Below are 23303 nucleotides of genomic sequence, written 5' to 3' on the forward strand. Positions count from 1 at the left end.
CAGGTAATTTTTATTTACATCCTTACAACTCAAACCGATTGAAACACTAGGAGATTCATATCTTTTCCATTCAAGTAAATAGGACAATAATTACTAAACAATTTAGTGCGCCGTAGAAAGTAAAGAGGGTGCCGTGAGTCGATCCTCTTATCATTATCCGAAACGACAAATATTGTAGGGTACCTACAAAGCAACAATTTATTTTTCGAGAGCTAGCATCTTTCTACCCAACTACTATTATTGTAGGTACCTATATCTTTCGACTATAATATATGTATATACATATATAGTCAAATTATCTATTCCAAAGAGCTTACTTAAGTAGGGCGCCGTGACAAAATACTAAACTTGTAATTGCACCGCACGCGCGGACTGAAAAAGATTGGGAACCCCTGGTCTAGCAGTATTTTTTTTTAAATAAATACATAAAAAATCAATATAAACATTTTGCCCCTTCCTCCTCCCTCCAAATTATTTTACAATTTATATGCTATAGCTTGCAACTGAAATATTATTACTATAAATAACAAAATGTTTATTTTTTAAATTAAATTTAAAATATGAAATATACACGAAAAAAACTTTTGGTGATAAATTACGTTACTCATAACTTATTTTAATGCATTGAAACTATTATTTTTATTGGCTTCTCAAATCTATTTCAACGCATAAAGATTCGGGCGATATGTAAATAAACATGTTATCATCTACATACTTTTTATTTTTTAAATAGAAGCGGTTGAATTGAATATACATAATGAATAGCATTTTGCATTTAGGAATTCATTGGGAACCTACTCACATAATTTTATGGCTAGATATAAACTTGATTATATAACGTATAAAATCCAAAATGGCGTCTGTTTTTACAGCACCATCTAGCGGTGGCAGATTGCATTAAATTACATCATGAATGTGGCGTGTGTTGTTTGGCTTTTGGGAGATAATTCGTAAATAAAAATTGTTTTTAATTGTTACGGTTTAACACAAAACAAACCTTAAATATTAAAGTGTGTTGCAACGTTTTCACGGAAGTGAGTGGTCAGCTAATTATATCCAATATTTTTTTTTAAGTTTCTTGGATATAAGTTGACGAAATGCGTTCGGTTCATGGACACCCGAAAAGGACAAAAAGTAATAAGAATCTTTAAGTGCTGGAGAAGCTATGATGCTAGTGCATTGCATTAATTTTACAATTTAATTCATCTGTTCACATTTTTCAATGGATGCACCCAACAACTCAACCTGATGCTTCCATTGAAAGCTGACGAATACTTTGTCGTAATGCTAGGTTAGTAGACTTGTGCTATAAAATGTCATTCAGCTACATATTTCTAAAAACATGGTTATTTCATTCCTTATAACTCAGTTTAGTTATCTTTGTTATCATTATAAAGTCCTAATTATTCCTACTAATCTTAGATATAAAATACAACCAATTGTCATGGAACCCCTTAAACTAACCCTCTTATTTTTGCTTCATTTTATGGGATTTTGATACTCTTTATCTACAAGTGTATTAGCTATCTTATAGTTATGTCTTATTTTGTTTATTTATTGATGTTTATTTGTAAATTTAACATCAGTAATTTTACATTTGTCAACAAAGTTTGGATAGTGTTGAGATTCATTTAGATACAAAAAATATCGTTCAAACTCTGTCATGGAGTAGTCTGATATATTTTAGCGTATCATACGTAGTATTATTATTTTATTTTAGAAAAAAATATAAAGTTTCCTGTGATTGTTGTATGATAAAATTTTACCTTACCATTATCTTCGCATTGTACATTTTGTTGCTTCATTGAGTTGGTCACAACTTTCACAAAAACAAGGAGATCAGTCTTTAACTTTAGATGCCATGGCCATATTTATGTAATCTTCGTTTAGTTCAGTAATAAAACCACTGACGTGTATGGATGCCAGATGCTACAGTACAGAACTCAAAAGTACAGTCAGAGGATATATATACTAGATGTTCCCTTACCGCACTTTGATTGCTGTATAGCAGTATAGTAATTTGATTTGCCTGGACACTCCCTATTTACAATATGAATAAAGCACTGTTTTGGTCCATTAAAAGTAATTTCTATTCAACTTTTAAATGAAAAGGCTATGTGATTTTTCTGTTTATTACAGTTTTTTTAATTCATTATTTATTTAAGTAATTGTAAACATATTTTAACTACTGACCATCACGCTGCTTCGCCGCAGGGGTAGGCAGAAATAATAGAATGCCACACCAATCTGTCTTTGTAAACAATATCCGCCTATTCCACATTCATGCATCTCCTCATATATACCTGCCGATTATTCCGACTCCATAATAAACATTTTATGATTGCCTGATTTCTCTTTTAGATTAATTAGTCAACGATTAATAATGTTAAACTGTAAAAATCCTTAATATTAATGCTAATCAAACCCGTGAACTCGTTCGTTATCATGCGGCGAAATTAGTTTTACATGATTGTTATGAGGCAGTTAAAAGGGAATTTTTTCTCTTGCATTTGGTAGTATTGTCATGGTATGGAATGAAGCCATTTCTTCCTTATTTTACTATTATTAACCGCGTTAACTTTGTTCTTAAGAGACGCCCGTGCGCGGCAGTATTTTTCCGATTTTTAAATGATTACTTTTATCATGTATTTAGTTAAGAAACTATTTATTTTCCTAAACAAAAACGTTCAATGGAATTCATTGTGCCTTTTTGGTACTCTATAATACACTTGTGTCACATTATTCTTGAATAAATCGTAATATAAACAAATAAGATCGTAATATAAATAAATCAATCCACGCATCGTGTGTAACTCTTACCCACTGGCGATGCGTAGCGTCAAGAGTGAGACAGATATAGGTCATGATTATGGCGCGGACTAATCGACCGCAAGAAAAATCAGGGATCTGTTCTTTTATTTGTCCTTGTGATGTTACAAATTATTAGTCAGATATTTCAACAGATGTCATAAGGCCAAGGATTGACGTATTATTTTATCCAAAGTTCCACACCATGAAAAAATCCCTCCCAAGTTGAACTGAGGTTCGAAACTTAGAGTAAAGTAAAAACACATACGCTTATGTCAGCCGCGTATGGGGCATGTCTTGTGAAAACACATACGGTTATGCGAGCCGCGTGGACCCGGTTAATATAATTTATATTATTAAACTCTCTATTTTCCTAGAGGGACTCATACATATTAGCAGTGTACAACTCATACAACCTTGTATGAGTATGGGTATGCAACCCCTAATCTCCTTGCCATTGCTGCTATTCTGTTATATTCCTACCCATTATTCATCTCCAATTTCTCTCCCATATGGCAATAATCTCCTTCATGCTAAACTCCTTCACTTGCGTTACCTGTTTTACATCAAATTTATACCATTCGTACATCCAAGAATCTGAAATGCAGGCCTGATGACCTTGTTTATGTGTAACTGATGATCAAGTTAACACTGTGTTAATCTGATGCAATGGAGGAATCAGAATGGCTTTGAAAGAATGTAAAAAACTTAACGTTAAGGTTAGATTAGGTTTTTTTAATATATTTTTATTTTGTTTACCTTTTTTTAAATACAGTACTGCTGTGTAAACCGTGCATATATTTACTCCATCCATATTATTTAGACGATATGATTTTGTTCTTTCCCCTAATATGCTGCAATTGTTAATGTTTCGTAAATTAATGATTTTTTCTTTATTTTGTAGCGGGCCACAGTCTGTAGAGTGCTCATAAAGAGATGACCCTGTGGTAGGTCTCGCGCAGCATGAGTCACAACCTGGCGGGCATGGCTCCCTACCGCCTCCCCGGGGCGGGGCTCGGCCCCCCGGACTTCAAGCCCCCCCTGGACACCCCCGTCATCCCCGCCCCCGCGCCCAGCAACCCCAAGAAGCGGCGGAAAACCTCAGCGGCCAACAGCCAGCTGCCGCCGCAGCCGCCGCCCTCGGTGCAGGACCTGCTGCCGCCGCCCCTCACCGGCTACGGGGACACCATCGTGGCCTCCAACCCCTTCGACGACTCCCCGCCCGTGTCGCATAACGGGCCCATGATGGGCATGCACATGGGCGGCATGCACCCCCTGCGCCACATGAGCCCCCTGCCACACATGAGTCCCATGGGCCAGCAGATGCCGCAGCGGGGCGGCATCAGCCCCATGGGCAACATGAGCCCCATGGGCCACATGGGCGGCATGCCCGGCATGGGCGTCAGCAACCACAACATGGGCCCCTCGCGCTCCATGGGCAGCCCCATGAGCGGCGGCCCTCTCGGCAGTCCCATGAACATGCCCATGGGCTCCCCCATGGGAGGCGGCCCCATGGGCAGCCCCATGAACAGCATGGGCTCCATGCCCGGAGGACATATGAACAGCAGCCCCATGGGACCTCCCCTCCACAGTCCACTGGGAGGTGGCTCCATGAACGGACCCTTGAATGGCCCTATGGGTTCAGTTCCCACTAGTATGAGCGGACCGAGAATGAACGGACCCATGGGACCGAATTGTTCCAACGGTTCAATAGTATCTTCAAATAATTCAATGGTCTCGAGTCCTATGTCATCAGGAGCGATGGGACCGGGACACTGTGGGCCCCTGAGGCATAATAGTCCCATGGGACCAAATAGCGGGCCAATGGGACCCAACGGACCTATGGGTTCAATGGGACCAGGTCCCCCATACGGAGGCAATTCTATGGGACCTATGAGCCACATGGGGCCAGGAGGGCACATGGGGCCGATGGGACCTAATGGACAAATGGGAGGTTCAATGGGTCCTAATTGCTCCATGGGCCCTAATGGCCCGATGGGACCCAATGGCCCGATGGGTCCCAATGGTCCCATGGGACCAAATGGACCAATGGGTCCAAATGGTCCCATGGGGCACAACGGTCCAATGGGACATAATGGACCCATGGGACCAAATGGACCGATGGGTCCCAACGGACCTATGGGACCCAATGGTCCAATGGGCCCCAACGGACCAATGGGTCCCAGTGGTCCGATGGGTCCAAATGGACCAATGGGACCCAATGGTCCTATGGGCCCTAATGGACCAATGGGGCCCAATGGACCGATGGGACCCAACGGACCGATGGGTCCAAATGGATCATTGGGCCCTAATGGCCCAATGGGACCTAATGGACCAATGGGACCTAATGGTCCTATGGGTCCAAGTGGGGGAATGGGGCCTAACGGACCTATGGGGCCGAACGGCCCTATGGGTCCAAACGGGCCTATGAATATGGGTCCCAATGGCCCGATGGGTCCCAACGGTCCCATGGGGCCTAATGGGCCGATGGGACCCAATGGTCCCATGGGACCTAATGGCCCGATGGGTCCGAATTCAGGAAATAGCGGTAACTCAATGGGCGGGTGTGGACCTCTGGCCAATATGAGCAATATGGCGGCCATGGGGGGACCCAACATGCAAGGCATGGGGATGGGAATGAACCACCAGATGGGACAGATCGGGCCCATGGGAATGTTTGGCCCCAAGCCGATGCCAGTCAGCGCGGGGAAGGTGTATCCTCCCGACCAGCCCATGGTGTTCAACCCCCAGAATCCCAACGCGCCACCCATCTACCCCTGCGGAGTATGCCACAAGGAGGTCCATGATAACGACCAGGCTATCCTCTGTGAATCCGGCTGTAACTTCTGGTTTCATAGGTAAATATTTATTTTTGTTTAGTAAAGCGTGCCAGTCACGCACTACTGACTAACCAACATCATTCGTCCACGGGCAGTATGTTTCATGGTGTACTTTTGTTTGCAGAGGGTGCACAGGCTTAACAGAACCCGCCTTCCAGCTCCTAACGGCAGAAGTGTATGCGGAGTGGGTGTGTGACAAGTGCTTATCTTCCAAAAACATACCTCTCGTAAAATTCAAGCCATAATGCACACTGAGCGGCTTCGTGCCACACAGTTAGTTAGGAGTAAGACAATTGGAAACGTGTTTAGTGTATTGGGAAGACTTAATAAACAATAATGGGGGCATTCGACTAACCTATTGACGCTGAATCTGATCCTCCCATTCTCGTGACGACGCTGGGAGCGGTTCAGGAAATAGTAATCATGATTTATAGTTAAATTTTCTATAATTATTTTATCGTCTTATTTATCCTTGCCAATATTTTAAGTTTTGTTTTCCTATGTACCTTTTTTTAGATATTTTGGTTTAGAGATTCTGTATGTGTGCATTCGCGTGCGGTATCGTACGAGTACGTCTCATTCAGAGCGCTAAAAGTGCCTACTCGCTATTTGAGTATCGTTCTGAAGCGCACCGATGTTCAAAAGCATTTTCGAATTAAATTTCTCACGATTGTTGCTTTAATTTATGAATTTTATCCATTATGTATGTGTAAGGTTAATTTTGGTGCAGTGACAATGTTGCGCAAAATTTAGAAATAAATCTAAATATAAAAGTCGCTTTAAAGACTTATTTGGCCTGTAAATTGTAAATAATCATCCCAGAAAATAACATTACGCTTTATTCTGTATTGTCAGTACTTAGTATTATAATTTTGTAAAAGGCTTCGATTCTCGGGACATCTGTAAATGAGAATAAATTTGACTTAATACTCATGTAGGTAGAATAGCACTTTGGAGTCCATATAGGCCAAGCGGAGTGGATATTCATAAAAGTGGGTCAAGTCACAGCACATCTCGCTTTAACTAAACTACCCGTTGCCTTTATCTATTTTTATGAATATGCCTTTAGATATAAGAGTTTGTGTGAGTCAATAGAAGAGTAGGAATTTACAAACATTATCATCGCGTAGAAACTTTTCTTTTTCACAACTTATTTACAATAACGCATGCATTTGATAAAGCGCCACTTATTCTAGATGGGATACTTAAACTGAACGTATTTTTACTGTATAATGTTTAACAAACGGGACTGTTCAATTAACGCAGCATAATATTTGTAAAATATTTACGTTTTGAGTGATTCAATTTTTACAATCATTTAAAAAAACTATTATGTAATATATATTTTGCAATATTTTGAATGACCAATTTTTATTTATTTATATGTTGAGTCATTTAAATTCATCATTTATTTTGTGCATACCTAAATCCAATGCTGTGCACTACAAAACATGTACATAGTAATTATGTATGAACAAATTGTAGTATTTGGATCTATGTTCAGAGTATTTTCCATTTTACATATGAAATTACCACACTTTAGTTATTTTGTAAATATAAAAAAATAAATCAATCTTGTCACAAATTTACCACACCCATTTCGACTCATGTTATAACTTAATAAAATTCTCTATTCAAAAGTAATGAAGAAGAGAAATCAGATGAAATTATAATCGTATTTCATGTTAAATTTTTACATTAGTGTTATATTTTTTTAATATAATAAAGTAACAACTATATAGTTTTTTCCACATTTATTTCATTTGATCAGTGACCGGGTTTCATTGTTACCGACATCTTCAGACTGGTGGTTTAAATTCACATACAAAAATCCATTTCTATAAAACCATACTTAAAACCTTTACCATTACTAATGTAATTATTATTATAGTTCACTTCTTAAATTCATTCAATTTTAATTCATTTTCTCAAAAAATTATATGAAATCATGGTTTTCAACCCCTAACTTATTGTGTATAAAATTTTATATAAGAATTTTGTCTAGCATCCCACCAGTCTGATGATATCATTAACCACGAAACCCAGTAACTGGTCAAATAAAATAAATATGGAAAAAACTATGTATATAGCTGTTATTTTATTATATAAAATACAGTTCCACCAAGAAATTTCAGTACAAACTTAAATATTTTTTAATTTAAGTTTGCCCAAAATATAACAAAATATCGGTATCACATTGTCTGTAAAACCTTGAAAGCTAATTATGTGTATCATTTTGAAATAAATTAAGTACTGCTTTGTGTTGCTAATTTCTCACGCACAAAATGACTGAAGTATAAATGCATTACGAGGTGCAATTTCTCATGTTGTCATTCGGCATTCAGTATCGCCAATATAACATTTCTCTTTTAAAAGTCAGCAGAACAGGATATGTGTTAATTTTATTTTTTGATTGTCTAATGGCAAAGATGTAGGGCAAAACTGTGAATATCTTGTAGCTTGCATTCAATTTTTTTTTGCCTACTGTAAAACTGTGTTTCTGTCACATTGGCAATATTGTACGCTGAACGACATATAAAATGAGAAAATGGTAGTATTATCTTTGTAGCCATGTACTTCCATGTGATTTTGTATTTAACAAAGCAAATAAAAATGCAATGTCTAATATTGACAATCTTTACAATAATGTTAACACCTTTTTAGTTCTTATTGCCTTTTTTGTCGTTATTATGCCATTGTATGTTGAAACTCATATTTTTCGACGTCCGCCATAACCCATAAAAAAAGCAATAAGAATATAGGGCCGTGAAATTTTAAGAAATTGAATTATTTAATTAGCTGCCATATTAAAACTCGAAGCAATGAAAAATGGAATTGATTATGTATTATCATCAAATATGGCTAAGTAAATTGTAGATGTTTCTTCATCAGAGCAGATGGTTTAGGATAGTCCACGAGATTGCCGGATTACTAGTAATATTATTAAAATTGAAATTCAATTAGAGATTTTTATCTTAAAGCAAAGTGTTTTATTTATTTTTGCAAGTGGACAATATATGGGATTTTTATCAGTACTTAAATTTTTTGTGTTCTAATAAAAAGCATAAATAATTCTCATAAATTTATTAATTGCAAAAAGCGGAATTATTTTGGTATATAAAAAATATCAAATATTAATAAAATATTTTATAAAATCTTATACAATTTTTTTTTCAATTGTGAATTTTTGTGAAATTTTATATTTAATTATACATTTAATAAACTTGATCTTTTATTATATATTTTAAAAATGAATTTTACTTTGGCGGACAGCATTTCAATCATCTACACCTGAAACAATCCAAAAATAAGTTATGTAAATATCAGAATTGGAATTGCCTAGAAAGGTGGATGACTTATAACAGAACAGGGGTAGGATGTTGAATCTCTTAGTTCCCAGCGGACGGGATGTAGTATGCCGAGTTGTAGTCCACCTTGTTCCTACCGGGTTAGATCCATCTGTAACCGAGATGTTATAAGGCAGCGGACTATTCACTGTTCGGGCGCCAGACGGTGCACCGAGCCGACACCGGTAATCAAATCGTAAGCGATGTTCAATATTTTTATAAAATGCAATCGCTTTACTGTATGTAAATATTATGTGAGGTTACTTGTTATTAACTTTATTTCCGGAAGATTATCGTGACTTGTACAGCTTATTTTAATACTGTAAGCGTCTACTTATATTTGTGGCCAGATTGTTTATTTTAATCGACATCAATCATACTTTAATGTTAAATGAACTTCCAGATTATTATTGAAATGAATTTTTAAGAACATTTGTGTATTAAGTACCGTCGACTTAATCGACTAACAAATATTGATCATTATAATAAACAAATCTGTGCATAGTTTATTTTTTATTATGTGAATATTACTACTAAATATCAGCAATAATTAATAAAATTGTTATACATTAAATTCCATCTTTTACTGTTTATTCCCTCTACCTTTCACCCATTCGCATGTTACACACCTACCAGCCTTTCTAACCTTTATCCGCACCCAACGGTGCATAGGGCACTACATCGTATTGACGCAGTGTTATCTTTATTGTTACTTACATCACTCCTGCGCTTCAGTGACCAGTCCAGGATAATAATAAATAAATAGAGTATAAAGTCACTAATATTTATTTTCACCCCCCCTGAGAATCGAACCTGGGACCTCCAGCACGGTAGATAAACACGCTAACTGTTACACCATGGAGGCGGAGTATACCAGCCTACTCATGTAAATTCATAGAAATAACTAGATTAAATTCGGTTTCATTTACTGGGGCAGGTGAATTTCAGACATTGGGTTTTTTCCATACCACCTCGCATTAATTAGGAGTGTAAAAATCTAATTTAATAAACAAACAGCAAAATGCACATTATGTTCTACACAGTAAATTTAAAAACCACCAACTAACCTGCATCGGATTTGGCTCTTCGGGGATCAATGCTGAAAAAATATGTATAAAATACTATTAATCAAAACAGCATACCTACAGGAAAAATAGCCAAAAATATTATTTTTACAATTACTGTGTAGAGAAATTATTCCAAATAAAATGTGGTGAGGAAAAATTAGTGCTGTAAACATTATTATATATATTTTTTTAATTATTGGTTATTGGTATATAGAAACTGCATTACGTTTTGAAATTCACAAAGGTGAATAATGGATAAATATCACGATGTGTGATTATTAGCTTATAAATTAATGTGAAAAATCACAAGACTATCGGTAGCATTCTTGCTGAAATATGTAGAGAAATAAGGGAGATATGAAGGAACTTTAGATATTTTAATAAAACGAAAAATGTGCGTTCGCATACGTCATCAAATTTCCGTCATCGAACGTTTTATGAAGTCATGTGGTTTATAGAGCTGTAATAGTAGTATGGATTGTTTATTTACTACACTACCATTTGTGTTATACAAATATGAGGCGTGGGGGGGGGGGGTGGGAGGGTGGACCATAAAAATCAACAAATAGAGCCGCCAATCATTTAGCAATGACACCAACATTAAAATTACTCCATCGTTTCTGTGACGTCATTCATTGCCAACTTACGAAAATAACCGTTTTTCGAAGGCGAATTTTCCAAAAGAAAATGATGAATGAAAATATTAATTATATCGGCTGTTATAAACACAAAACGAGTCTAATACAACCCTTTATAGGTTGAGTATGTTAAATTTGACCAATCCAACACATAATGTACTTGTAAATAAACAAAATTGTACTTACATAGCAACTATAGGATTTAATAACTGTCTTGTATCAGACTTTACATGGTTAATTTTACTTTTTTTATTCCCTTTACTATGAACATTGTAAAGGATACTAGGTAAATTTGGCTTTTTAACATGCAATGGAACTTCAGAACAATGTAATTCTGAAAAATTATTTTAAATACAATTAATAGTTAATAGTCTACATCAGAGGTGTCAAACTCAAGAGGCACCAAGGGCCGTATAAGGTTTTTTGGGTCCGCCGGCAGGCCACATCAAAAATCTCATTTTCATTTTCATCCAACTTTAAGTGAATAATTTATTATCGAAGACAGTTACATCAGGTACAATAGATCCAACTTTTGTATTGATTTTGTAAAATAATATCATATGTTCTTGTACCAAAAATTATTTCAATGAAGAATTAAAATAAATGAAAAATATATCCGCGGGCTGCAAAAAAAATACTAATGGGCTACCTGTCTACATTACTGAAAGAAAATAAATAATGTCAATATATTTTTTTTTATATACAGTGCACATCTGTCAATGTTTTATTATTTATTTTTATAAGCATGTAAATATTACCAGATTAATATAGAACACAGTAAAAAATAAGAGGCCTGTTTTAATTGAAGCAGAAAAATAAATTACCTAAGCCATTTTCAAACATTTGTAGCACATTATTATTAAATATAAATATAAAATAAAATAAATAATTCTGAAGTTTCTTGGTTAAATTAAAATACAAAGATATTCCAGCTAACACTGTTTTAATGTTACACGCTAGTATTGGGATTTACCAAAAATACATGCGGTATCGTCATTCCCCAAAATCATGGATAATTTTGCTGCTTTGATAGTACATATTAGTCTGATATATTACTATGTACATGTTTTATTTAGATATTTACAGAGGACTACTCATCAGCCGACATAATATTGCTAAGTTTTATTTAGATAAATATTTACAGAGTTCTTTAATAGATTATAAATTAGAACATACCTTTATTCATTGTATTTTTTATTTCAAAATCACGAATGTTGAGGAAATGGTGAGGTAATATTGAAGGAACCTATAAAATCAAGAAAACTACTACGAAAAAATTATAGAAATACTCTTTTATCACTTAAATCAGAAACGGAACAACTGCATAAACCAGAGTACTATTTAAAGAAAACATAAACACAAATCAAAATAATAACGAATGGGTATATTTTTATTTTACTTGAAAGTAATCATTTGACTACATAAGAATATTTTTTTTAATGTGATTTTACAAACATATTTGTTATGAAAAAAACAATATCTCAACAATTGGATTCATTCTCACTATGTACTATTTTTTTTAGCTCAATAGACATTTATTATCTATAGTATTGTTTTATATAATTACCATATTTTGGTGTGCATTGGTGAAGACAGCTGTGGATTTATTAAGTCCATTGGAAGAATTAATATTTTTCGGTGCATCGGATCTTTCAATCATGAAAATGTTACTATTTATTGGGTTTAAGCGTTCCGTGGACTTGTCATACAATCCATATTTCGCTTTATCATGAGGTCTCAGTGTTCCGGCCTGCTTCATAGCTTGGTAGATCTGCTCCAGAAGGCCGTAGCTCCGGATGAGGAAATCTCTACGGGACAACTGAGTCATCCTCTCTCTCTCTTCAGCCTCCACAATTGGCATAGGTTCAAAGGAATTGAGAGAAAATCTCTTAATCTAAAACAAAAGAGGTAAATAATAGTAATCTTCTTCATCTTCAAACCCTCATCCGCACCCGATGGTGCATAGGGCACTGCATCATATAAACACAGTGTTATCTTGATCGTTAGTTAGCACATGAAGGAAAGGTGATCAGCCCTCCGCTTCAGGTACCAGTCCAGGGTAATATTGAATAAATATTAAAAATCACTTATATTTATTTGACCCCCCCCTGGGAAACGAACCCGGGACATCCAGTACGGTAACCAAGTGTATTGACCATTACTTTAAGGAGGCGGATAATAGTTATATACCACATCCATAAAGGCACTAAAAATAGAAACAAATATAAAAGAGCTATTCATAAAAGGGTAATAGAAGTAGGTAGAACTGAAATAGATCGCAACATTCGGTCATGTCGTATTTGATTGCATTTCATAAACAATTTTCTTCCATTATAATTTTAAAAATAAATATTGTAAAATGTGCCCTCGGCATGGGAAAACTCAGTTAGGGCATATTATTGTGATTTGTTATTATATATATAATGAAATAAGTAAATAAATATGCAAAGGAATATTGTAGCCGGCAATAATTAAAATAGCACTACAACATTTTGAGTGTGTCCAAATACTTGTTCACAAAATCTGGATTATCTCCAATTACAGGAGTTATTTTCATATTATTTTTTGACATCTCATCAAAGATGAAGAATATGGAAGTCTGGGCATTAAAAAATATGAAAATAACTCCTGTAATTGGAGATAATCCAGATTTTGTGAACAAGTATTTGGACACACTCAAAATGTTGTAAATAAATTATCTGGTCAAATTATAAGCTTAATAATAAAAATGAAAATGGTATTTTCTGGCGTTTCTCATGTGTGTGATTATAATCCAGGATTCGGATCTCACATACTAATATAAGAGTTTCTGCTTAATAAAAAGCTTCTTTACATCTCACCAATAGATGTCTCTAGTGAAGTTCTAGTGATTCATGAACAAGGTTTCTAAATTGGTTCATATATATAGAACTTCCAAGAATTTGAGTAGTGTGGTTGTCAATAATGGGTAGAATTGGTGAATGTTACACGTGTGTAAAGTGATCACTTAAACCAGCCTATGACGGTCGTAAGCCCCGTAAATGCCCAGACTTCCATATTCTTCATCTTTGATGAGATGTCAAAAAATAATATGAAAATAGCACTATGTGAAATAAGACATTTTGGGTGATATAGCTGGTAAACAAACTCTTACATCATCAACTCAGTTGGACTTTGTCAAAACTATTAAATGACTTTTCCCTGCTAATAACAATAAAATAAAGAGATTTTATGGATACCGGCAGTTCTGTATTTGCTTACCAAATGTGTTTTAATAGGTTTCATTTTTTCCTTCTTCTCAGGAGCTTGAGTGATCTCCTTGTTGTCTTTATTTGGTTGGACAGCCTGTGTCTCTGACTCGGGATCTTTGAAATTTCTCAACGGTAGCTTTTTGATAGCCTCAGCCTTGAGTCTTGCTTGCTGCAAATTCAATTGTAAAATAAATAATGCTTACATCACATTTCATCACACTCTTCAATCTTCTATATCACTTCTGAGATTTTTTCAACAAATTTACTTTGTAATACATTACTTTTTCTAAGTACGTAATACATAAATTTCAAACATAAAAACTAGTTTCTTGAATGTTTTTCGCAGGTACTTTGTGGCACATTTTATAAACATTATAAAAGGAACAAAAAAACAATAAAACAAAAAGGTGATTAAAAACAAAGTTTTTTTTATAAAGTTTATAAAAAACTAGACTTTAGTACAAAAGGAAGAATAGAAGAATATATATAGAAGAGGGTTGAATGGAAATACAATGTGTACAAAATTAGTTATTTTTGTGCATTATCATATTTTATTATTTCTAAAAAATAAATATCTATTCTTATGATATGAACAAATATTTCAATTCAATACAATTTGCCGGCACGACTAAGTGACTTGTGTTTAAAATTAAGAATCAAGTTGTGACAGAATAGGGGCTAGCCTAGAGCCACTTTCCATGGACTGCAACCTGATCTCGAATACCTCCTCTCTTTGAATGAGTTTATGTTATATTTAGAATAATTATCACTTAGCTTTTATCAAAATGAGTGTATCCAGTTGAAAACCATAAATTTTACCCTACTATATTACCTCCTAACAGGGAATATTGTTAAAAAAAAAATGGTGATAATTTTTCTCAAATTTCAAAAGGTCATATTTTACCTCTATTTCTTCACGTTGTTGTCTAGCGCAATCTCCTCTTAATCTGGAACTTGTAGTACTAGTGTATAAGGAACTAGATGGCTGGTGGAAGAAATCTGTATAATCATCAGCAGATGGGTAAACACGCCTAGAAAAATTATATGGAAATAAATCAAAATAATGTAACTTATTTGAGCCGTATATTTGCTAAAGTAACCACATAATATATTTTTTTAAATATTTTTGCGAAAAAAAAATGGAAAGGTCTTTAATACCAAAGTAGCACTTCAGATTGCGCCTTAGTCCAACACTAGTCTAAAATAGAATAATTGAATTTCTTTACAGATATTTCAATTAAAATACATTTTATTGAACCATAGTAAATATTTACTATATTTATGTCGACAACAGTTGTCACAGATGTCAACGCTTAGAGAACCCTACACAAAATGACAAACCATAATAATTCTCCAACATCTTCATGCCAGGCACACATTACATTGCTCATATTTAAGACAAGAATAAAAATTATACAAAACATATACATATGTACAATTTTTATTTAAAAAATTTACTAAGTAAATACCACTATTTTTAAAAATCTACTATGACACGTGTTTTGATGCATTCCGCATCATTTTCAAACACCGTATACGGTGTTTATAATATTGAGAATACCGTATACGGTGTTTGAAAATGATGCGGAATGCATCGAAATACATATCACAGTAGATTTTAAGAAATAGTGCTATTTACTAAATTAAAATTTTAATTAAAAATGTATAGGATTTACCACTAAGTGACTGCCGAATCAATTAATGAAAATATATTTACAAACCTAAAATTGCCAAGGTGTTCTTCCTCCCATTGTATCTGTGCAAGCCATGGGGATTTTTCTTCTTCTTTGAGAATTTCTTTTTCAACACTCGTTAGTCTTTCAATCATTGCTCTGGATTAAAAATTTATCATATTTCAACTTAAAATAAATGCTTACATTTTAAAATCAACAAAAAGGGTAGTATTTTTGTTTTATTTTTTGAGTATATTGATTACTCAAGAGTGTAAAGAAAATCATACATAGACAAGTCTTAAAGTGAGATTGGAAATATGTATTGTAATGGCAATATGTATCGATGTAACCAATCTTCAATATTCAGTTTTGATCGACAATGAAAATAAAGCCTAAAATATAAATATTTAACTCAAACAATACATATTTAATTACAAATTGATAATGATTTAGTAATAAAAACAAACATTTATGGAATCAATTCTAAATTTTAAACCTTAATATTTCTACATAATGTATTTGCTCATTCCAGACTTTGGCATTGGCCTGAAAGTAAGGAAAATAATATTTTCGTAGCCATTTTGTAATAAATAGGAGTTTCGTTTTAAACCAATGAAAATCTTTTTTTTTTTAATATGAAAATCTTTATATAAAAATATGTAACAGATAGATAACATAAATGACAAAATCATTGAATTACTTTTGTGGCTTTTGGAGAAGTCTATCCTTAATCCTACGTCGATCTTCTTCCAAAACCTTTCTCCTATCACACTGAGAGATGTTCAGCAGTTGAAATGTATCAGATAGAAGACTATCTTTAACTTCTTTATCCAAAGCAGTTTCGGTGTGGAAGCTGGGTGAATGATTTACCTGTTAACAAACAAAAAATTGCATCAAAATTAAATTAGTATTATTTCACCGATAGTTGGTACATTTTTAAATACTTATGCATGTTATTTTTATTACTTTACAGATTTATTTCTAAATACTTATGCTGATCGCATAGAATATCACTAAATTAAGATATCTAATAGCTCACCGCAATATGTGGGGAAAGATAATAAAATAGTAAATAAATATTACCAAAGAAATCACAATTATTTGGGTGATTCTCCAAACACATTTGGATAGAATAATATTATAAGGATAATATTATAAGATTTTCAATTGATATTGCAACAAAGATGAAGAAAAATATAAATGTCTGTCTTCTTCATCTTTGTTTCACACCAATAAAAAATCTTGACAGCAAAAACTCCTAAGCAGAGCAAATCCAGAATTTGTGAAGAAAAATTGGACACATTCAAAATGTTGTAAAGAATAATATTAGTTTTCTAGACTTTTCCTCATTGTAAAAGTTATAAATAAACAAAGCCACTCTTTATCCCTGCATTTACCCCCGTCGTTACTTTATTTAATTCAATTAAATAATGCACAAACCTAATATGTATATGCGTCTTTACATTATTTAATACGCAAAAATGTGTTTTAAATATATACCTCTAGAATGTATGGCTGCAAATTTTGATCCAAAAGTATGTCAAAACCTAAGATTTCAAAACAGGCTTGCATCTGTAATATAACATTAAAAGTATGATAATACATGTATATTTATATCATAACAATGGCATAATGATACACAGCGCTTACAGTGTCGTGTGAAGGAAAACAAGCTCTATAGCTATGCCTCAGAATAGGCCAAGCAGATATGACCGTTTTCACAATAGCTTGGTCGATAGAGTGCCACATTGTGTCGGTATTTACGCCTTGCGACTTCAAAAGACTATTCAAAGTCGATATCTTACTATAAACATAAAAAATGCCTGCTTTTAATGTAATACAATAGTTAAAATACAAAATTCACCATAAACCGTTAAATATTACTAAATTCTATTGTCTCAAACGACTTTTTTATATAAAATGTTCAATAAATTAATAAATTTCGATAATTTGTAAAAAATATTATGGCTGAAAATTCAAATGAAATTACAAGAAAAGATCGAAAGAATAAGAACACACTAAAAGAAAGGAAGATTTTTTTTTATTTCACTGAAATGAATGGATTCATTTACTCCTTTATTTTGAAATATTGCCGTGCATCAATTTATACTAGTTTGATTTAAAAAAATTATGCAAATTTGAGTCAAAGTAATTTTTTAATTTAGTCCTTTTAATTAAGATTTAATGAATTTTTACAGCAAATTAATAGACACGTAAGTAATTTTATAAAAATAAAGTATAAACCGTTTGCTTCCTGATTCGTTATCAGTAACAAATGTTCTGCTATGTCTATTCACAGCGTAGTTGGTGAGGTGCATAAATACATTTGTGGTATTTTGACTACTAGGGTCCGCGTAATGACTTGTAGCAAATCTAAAAACAAAAACAAAATTTTATATTCACATTAAATATATTTTATTTCAAACCAACTACATAAACTATTTAAATTGCAAAAATACCTGACAAGCCCTTCATTGTAGACAAAAAGCCGTAAAGGATCGCATGACGTTACTAAAGTGTAAACACGGATATCAAATTTATATCCGTCTATCAAGTAGGGTTTGGATATGTATTGCTGACAGATTAATCTCTCGGAAATCTTCAAATCTTTAAGATTTTTTGTAAGAAATATTCCTCTGCCCTGGCTTCCACACTCTGGTTTGATGATGAATGTTTTATTCTTATGTAATTTGTTGTAATTTAAAGCGTCATTCAGCCTAAAATAATTAAAAATATGTGAAATAACAATAGAATATAATTAATAAGTATAATTTTGTCCGCCTCTGTAGTGTAATGGTCAGCACGCTCGGCTACCGTTCTGGAGGTCCTGGGTTCTTTTTCACTCTAATATTTATTCAATGTTACCCTGGACTGGTAACTGAAGCGGAGGGCTGATCACATTTCATGTGTTAACGATCAAGAAAACACTGTGTTTATATGATGCAGTGCCCTGTGCACCAAAGGGGTTCGGATAAGTGTTTGAAGATAATAACCTTTTCCGCACAAGAAACCCCTTTCGAAGTAATTAACTAACCATCCCGCAGCTTCACTGCAGGGGTAGGCAGAGAGAATAGAATTTCACACCAATCTATCTTTGCATACAATCTTCGCCTCTTTGACATTCATGCATTCTTCAGACATACCAGTTGATTATTCCGTCTTATGACCAGGTCACTTTTCTGTATTTTAAATACTTGATCGTGCCAAGTTTTTCTCGGTCTTCGGTCTCGATTTTCCACATTTAAAGTATTGAGGCAAAAATATTTTAACTTACTCAGTTGGTAAACACCAGGTTTTTGGGAAGAAATTGTAATCCTTTGGAAAACACTTTTGCATTCGATTTAGATTCCGAGCAAGCAAATCTTTCCTAAAATGGCATTCAAGTAAAAATTTATAGATATAGTGTAGCAATTTTTTTTTTTTAAATAACCCGCTACGCCTTTATTTTTAAATTTATTTATTTATTTATTTGTAAATTAATACTTAAGTGGAAATGTGTAATTGGCTTTATTTTTATTAATGTAACTATTTTTTATTATATACTTTGACTAAATGTAAAGCTGTACAATTCCCGAATAAATAAATAAAAAAATACATTTTAAGTAAGCGTTCAATATGAAATCATGTAACAACATATTACCGGCAAATCTCCAGCATTCCTGGGAAATGATTGATTCGTTGGAACCGTTTCATCTCCTTAGCTCTTTCAACCGAAATGCTCATGTCTGTCCAATAAAAATTCCATGTATCATCGTCTGATACTTCCTTCATTCCATAGGAGGATGCCACCCTTCGTACAGAAGCATAGCGACAATTTGATATACAAATTGTGATTCTGCGTTTCCTTCTTTTTTTCCGGAATAACGTTTTACTGTTAGATGGGCCATTTTGTGCGTCTATAATCAAAAGTGTTAAAATGATATTCAACAATTTTGAAAATAAATGGTATTGTGATACATAATTAAGATGCACATATTGCAATGAGCTTCTCATTAGCAGCCCTGCAGTGCGCAAAGGAAAAAATCAATATCTTTACTACTGATCTTTTTTAAAGTAAAAATTATTTTGTATCAATGTGTTATGACAAATGTATTTTACTCAACAACTTAAACAAAAATATGAAATAAAATAGATATTCATTTTTTCAATAAATAGTAATTGGTATTTTTATTATATCTCAGAGATACTAATGGGTACATAAAGTTTCACTGACATAATAACTGATATGACTATGATAAATATTAAATTAAAAATAAATATAACCGCTTACCTAAAGTAGTTGTAGAATGCAAAGAAGTCTCGAAACTTGGAGGTAGATTTGAATCAGATACCAATGAACCGCTGTCTTCAGACTGGTAAGACTTCTAAGAAAAAAATAAATAAAAAAAACATATACATATTTATTTTTAAACATTACTAATTAACTACTGAAGAGATGTGAAAAAAAAATCAATAAAAAATTAAACGAAATAATCATATAAAATACCGTGTATATATTTTTTGTTAATCAATGACTCATTGGTTGTATATAATGTTATTTTTTTTAGCAATTTTATAAATGTTACTCCAATAAAATAAAAACATCCAAAAAGATAGCATTTATGAAACCTTTCTAAGAAAAATAAGCAATGAATAATCTACATACAATTTTACTGTATGTGTAAAAAATTTATAATCTATCTACAAAAGAGATTACATTTTTCCAACGGTTTATTTTACCTACCTACTATGCAACTTTTTTTAAATATGTGTCAATGATGTAAAAATGCATGTTTTAAGTAGTGTTTATCCAATGTCTGTAATGAAAATTATTGTGCAGGAAGTATAAAATAAGTGTATTAATGTTGAAACACCTCTTTCGAATTAAATATATAATACTTCTCAATAGATATCCGGTGGTAATGCAGTTCTGGTAGTTCCAGACCGCAACTAGAAGTTGTTTTTATTTTGTAATAGCTGACATTTCATTTTTTATTGTTTAAATAAAAATAATATGTGTGCACATATATTTTTTGATAATGTACTATATTTTAAATAAATCAAACATTCTTAAAGTAAATATAACCCTAAAAAAGTATATTATCCTTAGATTAGTTACAGGTTCCTGACTTTTTCTAGTCAAGCGTCCCCCTATCAAAATTTCTCATCAATGGAGGTTAAAAAAGTCCAGAAATGTCTCCAAATAGGAGAGGAAGAAATATAAATATATTTACTAATTTCCAGCCTCCTAGGGCCTCTAGTGGCACCTAGAAAACCTTTCCAGCGCTCACTGGAGGGCGGTACTGCCACTATTGGGAACCTGCGGACTAGTTGAGGAGTCCTAATATGTTACATTTGTAAATTTAATGACTTATTGATGAAAGCCTGAAATTTTTTAAATCGTAATAAAACATTTATTTACACCAATCACTTAATTGAAAATATAGAAATAGATGTTTTTTATCTAATGTATGTAGTTTTCGTGATGAAATAAGGTTAATATTATATTTGAAAATTGAATTTTCACTATAAATACTACACTTGTACCGATCGATGTTGATTGGCAGAACTTCCACAAGATAATATTTATGATAATATTATGTCTAGATTATAGCCCCAAAATTTATCGATATTAATTTTAAAACAGTAACGCCCATACGGTAATACCTCGAAATTACACGATAGATGGTACTTGCGGGAATGGTGTGAATCAAGGTATAAATTCAAATCATATCTGCACTAACCTACGGTAATTGGTTCTACTATGGAGCTCGATGTGGAAAATGGTCATCCAAATAATTTTCAGGGGAAATTTTAATTTAAATTTGCAATTACCAGACTTTACTGTCGATCGATATTTTGTGGTGATAAATCAAGGAGAGGTTTTTTTATCGCACACAATAACTTTTTTTTGTTGGGCTTTATCCAAAAGAGTCTACATTAAATTAAATTAAATTGTCTACATTAAATACAGGTTAGGAAAAAAAGGAAAATCACTAACTGCAGGGTACCATAACTCGGGGTATAACCGTATTTATTCAAATACAGAAAACAAGTTAAATAAACTACAAAAGCAATACTATTGGTGTTGACTACACATACGTTGGTTTTGAGATAAAAATTGGAATCATTCAGTTTACTCAGTTGGACCTTAGAAGGTACTTGGCTCTTTGATAATTTAAATGTAGGGTATCCATACTTTTCATATATTTGAGAATAAGTTCTATTCAAGGAAGAGGGCTTATCTGTAAATCATATTTAGGACATTTTACAGCTTTTTCATTCAAATGTAAGCGAAACATAATAATTCTGAGGTGTAATGCTTTAAGCGAAAGCACTTTGAATGCTAGCCAATGTAGTATTTTTTATATATCTTTATAATTTATACAACTTTTATTTCGCTTGATATTATTTTTATTACATTGCTATTTCTTCAAATCATTTTTATGTTATGTTTTTTTTTCATGAAAATAAGCCTAAGATATTTATTTAGTAAGTTGTAGAAATAGATTCACAATCCCTATTTATTGGCACAGACGCTTCTAGCATTAGATCCCAGAATTTAAATTGGAATATTGCGCAGAAACTGTAATAATGAAATAAAATTTAGAATTACTTACTGGGAGGTTTGGGAACTTTTAATTTGTAAATATGGTGACATTCTCGATTATTATTGTCATCAGACGAATTAATCTTTGTTTGAGAATCAAGAAGTTCCTCATTCGCATTCTGCATTATTCATTCCAAGGCAGCTTAGAATAGAATACAAATTCGGAGATAACTTAAATCAATTGAATAAATTTCTACATTATTTCTACAAAATTTCAATTAAATTAACGTATAAATAATGATAATAAAATATCAGTTAACACGCACGAAACTGATAAGTCGTAAATCTCAAGGAAAAGATGTAATTAAATTGTAAAAAAAATTAAAATGGAAATTTCGAATACTAATTGACCAATTGACATTTAATTAGGAAGTGTTTTTTTTCATCCCCGTTCAAATGTCAAGCAGGACTACCACTACCAAAATCATAACTTTTTTTTAGATAGTAGTACCTATTCTAGGCGAGTGATATATATTTTCGATTCAATTCAATACGATTTTCATATCATACAGAAAAATATAGATAGGCATTTATTTATAACCAAAGTGACATAAATATTTTAGAGAAAAGCTTTTGTCTACATGATCAGCACACTAGTATATAATCTTAGATCAGCACCCTTTAGATGTAGCAGGTATGGTGGTCTACTTTACAAAGGGGTCAGATTGGAAAGGGCCTTCACTTCTTAAAGTGAATCCTCATGCTATTTTTTTAACTTTGCTCTTTACCTCCAAAGCTTATATCTCAGCGGTACCGTGGTGCTTTAAATTAGATATGGTTAATACTAGTAGGGTAGTACTTCTGAATACTAAATCAAAGCTTGGAATGGTTTTCTATTTTAAACTATTCCTAATTAGTGATATGTTTTAATTCACTACACTAGGCTAGTGTGTGCATGTTTTTTTTAACATAGCATAAGCGGTTAATTAAATATAAATTTGACAAATTATAAAAATTACATAAATGTTAGGATGGTAACAAATAAAGTACGAGAAAAAAATTATTTCGTAAAGTAAAATCACCCTCTAATGAATTTATCTCCTCATTAAGGTAGCAGAAGAAAGTTATGAAATAAAAAAATCATAGAACCCTCCTTCTTGATATTAAAAAA

The 23303-nt window shown here is 33.0% G+C and overlaps 2 protein-coding genes across 11 annotated transcripts; one reads left to right on the top strand and one right to left on the bottom strand.

Moving 5' to 3' along the window:
* Positions 1-891: 891 nt before the first annotated feature.
* Positions 892-7217, top strand: LOC148312406 (uncharacterized). The gene is made up of 3 exons (XM_088277303.1): positions 892-1291; positions 3713-5666; positions 5773-7217. The coding sequence occupies exons 2-3, from the start codon at positions 3772-3774 to the stop codon at positions 5891-5893; spliced, it is 2016 nt and encodes a 671-aa protein (XP_088133429.1). The 5' UTR covers positions 892-1291; positions 3713-3771; the 3' UTR covers positions 5894-7217.
* Positions 7218-7356: 139 nt separating this feature from the next.
* Positions 7357-22588, bottom strand: LOC148312407 (tubulin polyglutamylase TTLL13-like). 10 transcript variants are annotated; one of them, XM_088277296.1, is made up of 18 exons: positions 22203-22588; positions 21685-21827; positions 19874-19967; positions 19244-19499; positions 18878-18970; positions 18063-18320; positions 17848-17976; positions 17254-17407; positions 17104-17175; positions 16304-16473; positions 15652-15762; positions 14835-14961; positions 13941-14099; positions 12268-12594; positions 11877-11946; positions 10887-11034; positions 10063-10094; positions 7357-8939 (listed from the first exon to the last, which is right to left on the bottom strand). In XM_088277296.1, exons 1-18 carry the CDS (start codon positions 22315-22317, stop codon positions 8926-8928), a joined length of 2472 nt encoding a protein of 823 aa, XP_088133422.1. In that variant the 5' UTR covers positions 22318-22588; the 3' UTR covers positions 7357-8925. The 10 variants fall into 10 exon arrangements, 6 of the variants coding, with proteins under 6 accessions (XP_088133422.1, XP_088133428.1, XP_088133423.1 ...); XR_015839236.1 differs by lacking the exon at positions 10887-11034 and having other exon boundaries at positions 11877-11963; XM_088277302.1 differs by lacking the exon at positions 21685-21827.
* Between the last annotated feature and the right edge of the window lie 715 nt (positions 22589-23303).

The sequence above is a fragment of the Brachycentrus maculatus genome, unplaced genomic scaffold (assembly GCF_059751285.1).
Source record: "Brachycentrus maculatus isolate JH-2025_06_01 unplaced genomic scaffold, ASM5975128v1 h1tg000041l, whole genome shotgun sequence".
Lineage (NCBI taxonomy): Eukaryota > Metazoa > Arthropoda > Insecta > Trichoptera > Brachycentridae > Brachycentrus > Brachycentrus maculatus.

Excerpts from the sequence above, each read along its gene's own strand:
- LOC148312406 (XM_088277303.1), top strand. The coding sequence starts at position 3,772 with ATGAGTCACAACCTGGCGGGCATGGCTCCCTACCGCCTCCCCGGGGCG. Across the intron at positions 5,667-5,772 it reads TGTAACTTCTGGTTTCATAG|AGGGTGCACAGGCTTAACAG; the intron begins GTAAATATTTAT and ends TTTTGTTTGCAG.
- LOC148312407 (XM_088277296.1), bottom strand. The coding sequence starts at position 22,317 with ATGCAGAATGCGAATGAGGAACTTCTTGATTCTCAAACAAAGATTAAT. Across the intron at positions 17,176-17,253 it reads GTTTTCCTTCACACGACACT|ATGCAAGCCTGTTTTGAAAT; the intron begins GTAAGCGCTGTG and ends GTTATATTACAG. Across the intron at positions 11,947-12,267 it reads CCAATGCACACCAAAATATG|GTTCCTTCAATATTACCTCA; the intron begins GTAATTATATAA and ends TTGATTTTATAG.